Below are 4,527 nucleotides of genomic sequence, written 5' to 3'. Positions count from 1 at the left end.
GCTCAAATATTTCTGAACCTCCATGGTGGGTATTCAAAGAATTTCGACAGCCCACCACATTTTTCCTACAAATGCAGAGTCATTCATATTCAGCCCGGCATTTATTAAGTGGTAGGTGGGTTGGGGAGAGGTTGATCATCAATAGAAGTTTAACACTTTGGGTAGTACTATAGCTCAAATATTTCTGGAATCTCCATGGTGGGTATTCAAAGAATTTTGACAGATCACGACATTTTCCCTACAAATGCAAAAGGCTTTCGTCCTCAGCCCGGCATTTATTTAGCGGAAGATGTTGATTATCAGTAGAAGCTAAACTCTTTGGGTTGTACTTACTAGAGCTCAAATATTTCAGGAATCTCCGTTTTTTTTTTTCACATAGAATTTCTATATAGGCCAAATCGTCGCAAGACGAGGGGGCAAAATGGGCTCCCAAATTCGGGAGCGACGAGTGTCATGCGATGATCTAGAAAAAAAAAGAAAAGAAAAGAAGAAAGAACGCAAGAACATCAACCAGACGATCTCCAGATCCTACCTTCAAGAGAGACAACCATCACCGATACATCATCGTGGTACTTGCGCCGGTCGCCGTGAGGAATATCCAGCAGCGCGTGAAAGTCCATCCCTGCAAACCCAAACCTCAAACCTCAAAAACCCAAGAAAACAAAACCCAATAAACTCGGAAAAATCTATCTCCACCCAGAAATCTCACCGTTCTTCTCGGCGGCGCGGAAGAGCAGCTCGGTGATGAGATACTGCGCGGGGTCGCCGTCGGGAACGCTGTCCATGAACCAGGCGACGTGCGAGACGACCTCCTCGTTGCTGAAGTACTGGTAAAGCCCGTCGGAGGAGAGAACGAGAAACCGATCGCCGGGGCTCAGCCGGTGGTGCAACATGGACGGCGAGCAGCTCACGTACGCGCCCGTCCCCACGTACTTGACTCTGAACATCTCCAGCAGCGCCTCGTTCATCTTCCTCTGCGAAATTCCCCCCCTTCAAACTCACTCTCTTGAGGAAAGGAAGAAGACAACGACGGAAGCAGCGATTTTTTTTTCCTTCACTTACGCTCTTGAGGAAGCCGGCGCCGAACGCGCGGGTGACCTTGAGATGGCCCTTCACTCTCCCGTTGAAGACCGCCTCGGCGTCGTCGTCGTGCTCGGCTCGCACTCTCGAGACCTCCTCCTCGACGTCGGTGCTGTGGTCGGTGGTGAGCTGCTTCGCCCTCAGCTTCAGCCGGTAGAGCGAGAGCTCGCTGTTCTTGCTCCTTCTGCGGAGCGCGGGGGAGTCTTCGGAGATCCTGTCCAGACAAGGGTTTGCCGGGGCGGCGCGGTCCTGCGCGAGGATAACGCGGCTATCGCCGAGGTTCATCGCGTAGACGTCCTGGTCCTTCATAAGCATGACCAGCACGCACGAACCCATCAGAGCCAGCTCCGGGGTCCGGTCCAGAGCCCTGTCCACCATCTCCATGAACGCTCTCTCGGTCGCCTCCAGCGCGCGCCGGAGCGCCGCCAGCACCGCGCCGTGGTCCGCCGGCCCGGCCTTGCACCGCCGCTCCCCGACCGAGCCCCCCGGCTCCTCCGCCGCGCCCCCCCCGGCGCCGCTATCTCTGTGCCAGTCGTATCCCCAAGGAAACAGCTTCTTCTTCTTCGTCTTCTTCTTCTTCTTCTCCTCCTCCTCGGCGAGCTCGAACTGGAGCAGCTCGAAGAGGCGCCGGCTCCGGCTCGACGGGGGCTCGGCCAAGTCCCAGAGCAGGCCCTGCAGCTCCCGGTCGACGGCTCGGTAGAGGTGGCGCATGAGGAATTCGGGCGCGTCGGGGCCGCTGAAGCCGTCGTAGATGCCGACGAAGAGCCAGCCTTGCTCCTCGGAGAGAACGACGTGGACTCGGTCCTCGCCGGCCTTGCCGTGAGCCCACTGGAGCTTCTCGCCTGCGGCGTAGTCGTTGTCGGAGGCCGGCGGGGGGGCGGCGGCCGCGGCGGCGGCGGGGTGGAGGAAGAGGCGGCGGACCCAGCGGCGGCCGGAGGCGGCGAGGCGGCGGAGCGCGGCGGGCCGGCGCCCGGAAAAGTAGAGCGGGGCGGAGAAGTTGGCGCGGTCGGGGGGCTCGAGGGGGCCGGAGAGGAAGCCCTTCTCCAGGGGCCCGGACATGAACCCGTCGAGCGGGCCGGAGCCGCGGGGGGCGGGCTGGAGCGGGACCGCGGTGAAGGAGGCGGTGCAGTCGAAGGACGCGGCCGGCTCGGCCGCGAGCGGGTCGCCGGCCGGCGGCGGTCCGGCCGGGCTGGAGCCGGTGGTGGTGCGCGCGGCGGAGGCGTTGGCGCTGACGGACGCGCCGGAGATGGTCTTGAAGGTGGCCTTGCCGGGGCGGGGGGGCTCGTCGAGGGGCGGGTTGTGGTGGGTCTGGTCGCTGAAGGCGTCGGAGTCGAGCGCGGTAGAGTCGATGGTGAATCGCTCGGAATTGGAGGGGGTGATGGCGGGGGAGTCGGCGATCACGGGCCGGACGTAGCAGAAGGAGTGGCCAAGCCCTTCGTCCAGCGGCTCGAGGAAGTCGAGCTCGACCCCCTCCTTGCCGTGCCCGAACGGCGCGAAGCACCCCCCCACCCGCGACTTACTGTTCCCCATCCCCCCCTCGGCGCAGAAGAAGAGGACGAAGAAGGAGGAGAAGAAGGGGGGGAGGGGAAAGATGGGATTTTTTGATCGATTTGAGGGAGGAGAGGAGGAATCTTCGCTTCTTCTTCTTCCTCCGGTTCGCTTCTGTTCGTGCGGGGGCTGCTATGGCGGCGGCGGCGGCCAAGGCGGAGGAGGCGACGCCGCTCATCCCATCCCCGTTACCCCCGCCCCACCTCCCTCGAGAGATCTCTCTAGAGAGAGAGAGAGAGAGATGCTCCGCGACAGAGACAGAGACGCAGAGAGAGAGAGAGAGAGGAGAGGAGAGAGAGGGAGAGAGCGCCGGTTTTCGTGCCTTGTCCTCGGCGTTTTCAAAGGGTTTAGCAAGGACGAAAAGAGTTGCCTCTTTCAGTCATACTCTTCTCTGTCTCTCTCTATCTCCATCTCTTTCAGCCGTAGTCTGTCTCTCTCTATCTATCTCCATCTCTTTCAGCCGTAGTCTGTCTCTCTTCTCTATCTCTATCTCTTTCAGCCGTAGTCTCTCTCTCTCTCTCTATCTCCATCTCAATGTCTTTCAGCGGTAGTCTGATCTCTCTCTCTAGCTTGGTAAGACTCTTTTCAGTCTCTCTCCTCTATCTTTCAGTCAGAGTCTCATCTCTCTCTCTCTATCTTTAGCGTGGCAGAGTCTTTTCAGTCGCTCTCTCTCTATCTTTTTCAGTCATAGCCCCATCTCTCGCTCTATCTCTAGAGTGGTACACTCTTCTTTTCAGTCTCTTTCTTTATCTATCTCTGCAGATGAGAGAGGGGGAAGGGAGGAGGGATAGGGGAGTAATAAAAATAAAAAGAGGGAGACCCACGAAACGTCTCCTTGACTTGTACGCTGCCGCCCGTATCCATCGCGCTGTCACCGCTGTCAGCCCCGTTGACCCGTACAGACACCCTCCCCCACCACCTGATTCATCCTAGAGAGAGAACGGTAGCTACAGTAAACCGAGAGAGAGAGAGAGAGAATGATTGATACAGTAAACAGAGGGAGATGGAGAGAGGGGGAGAGAGAGGGATAGATATATGGAGATAATGAGATATAGAGATAGAGATAGAGAGAAAGAGGGAGAGAGAGGGATAGAGTTATGGAGATATGGAGATATAGAGATGGAGAGAAAGAGGGAGAGAGAGAGAGGGATAGAGTTATGGAGATATGGAGATATGGAGATATAGAGATGGAAAGAAAGAGGAGAGAGAGACACAGATAGGGATAAAGAGATGGAGATACAGATATAGAAAAAGATGGAGATACAGATATAGATAAAGAGGAGAGAGAGATAGAGACTTAAAGGAAGAGGGAGAGAAAGAGGGGGACAGAGATACAGGTATAGAGAAAAAGGGAGAGAGAGCTAGAAATTGAGATAGAGAGAGAGAGAGAGATAAAGATACAGAAAGAGAGAAAGAACGCAAGAGAGAGATAAGAGAAAGAGGGGGAGAGAGATATAAGAAAAAAGGAGGGAGAGAGAGAACATAACCTACCACGGAGGAGGCAGAGAGAGTCAACCCCAGACGAAGACGACTACGAGCAAAGTCAACTCTGCTGACTCTACCTTTGTCGTCCTTCTGTCTGGTCAATTCCGAGGTTAACAGTACCCTCCTTCCCACGCTTTCTGCGAGTAGTAAAAATACCCGTCGACGAAAGAAAAAAAACATTAGTAATTTTCCAGCGTTTTCTCTGAAGGGCAGCGATGCAAGTTGAGCGTATAAACAAATCGTAATCACGCCCTAATAATAATATTCTGTTTTTGCACAACGTTGTTCGTCCGGTAGCGCCCACTTGATAAAAGAATTTATCACTGCCGTCCAATAATTAGGCCTGCGATAGAATGGAAATTGATCAACAAGTTCAAGATTTTCGAAAAAATGTGATGGAAATTACTTTGAATA

At 55.3% G+C, this 4,527-nt stretch overlaps 1 protein-coding gene across 1 annotated transcript; it reads right to left on the bottom strand.

The window, feature by feature from the left end:
• Nucleotides 1–333: 333 nt before the first annotated feature.
• On the bottom strand, nucleotides 334–3,051 carry POL (Protein phosphatase 2C family protein). Its single transcript, XM_078590359.1, has 3 exons — nucleotides 1,063–3,051; nucleotides 710–974; nucleotides 334–622 (listed from the first exon to the last, which is right to left on the bottom strand). Exons 1-3 carry the CDS (start codon nucleotides 2,608–2,610, stop codon nucleotides 507–509), a joined length of 1,929 nt encoding a protein of 642 aa, XP_078446485.1. The 5' UTR covers nucleotides 2,611–3,051; the 3' UTR covers nucleotides 334–506.
• Between the last annotated feature and the right edge of the window lie 1,476 nt (nucleotides 3,052–4,527).

The sequence above is a fragment of the Wolffia australiana genome, chromosome 19, assembly GCF_029677425.1.
Source record: "Wolffia australiana isolate 7733 chromosome 19, ASM2967742v1".
In the NCBI taxonomy this organism is placed as follows: domain Eukaryota; kingdom Viridiplantae; phylum Streptophyta; class Magnoliopsida; order Alismatales; family Araceae; genus Wolffia; species Wolffia australiana.
Note: the sequence above shows the minus strand (reverse complement) of the source record. Positions and strands in the feature narration are given on the sequence as shown.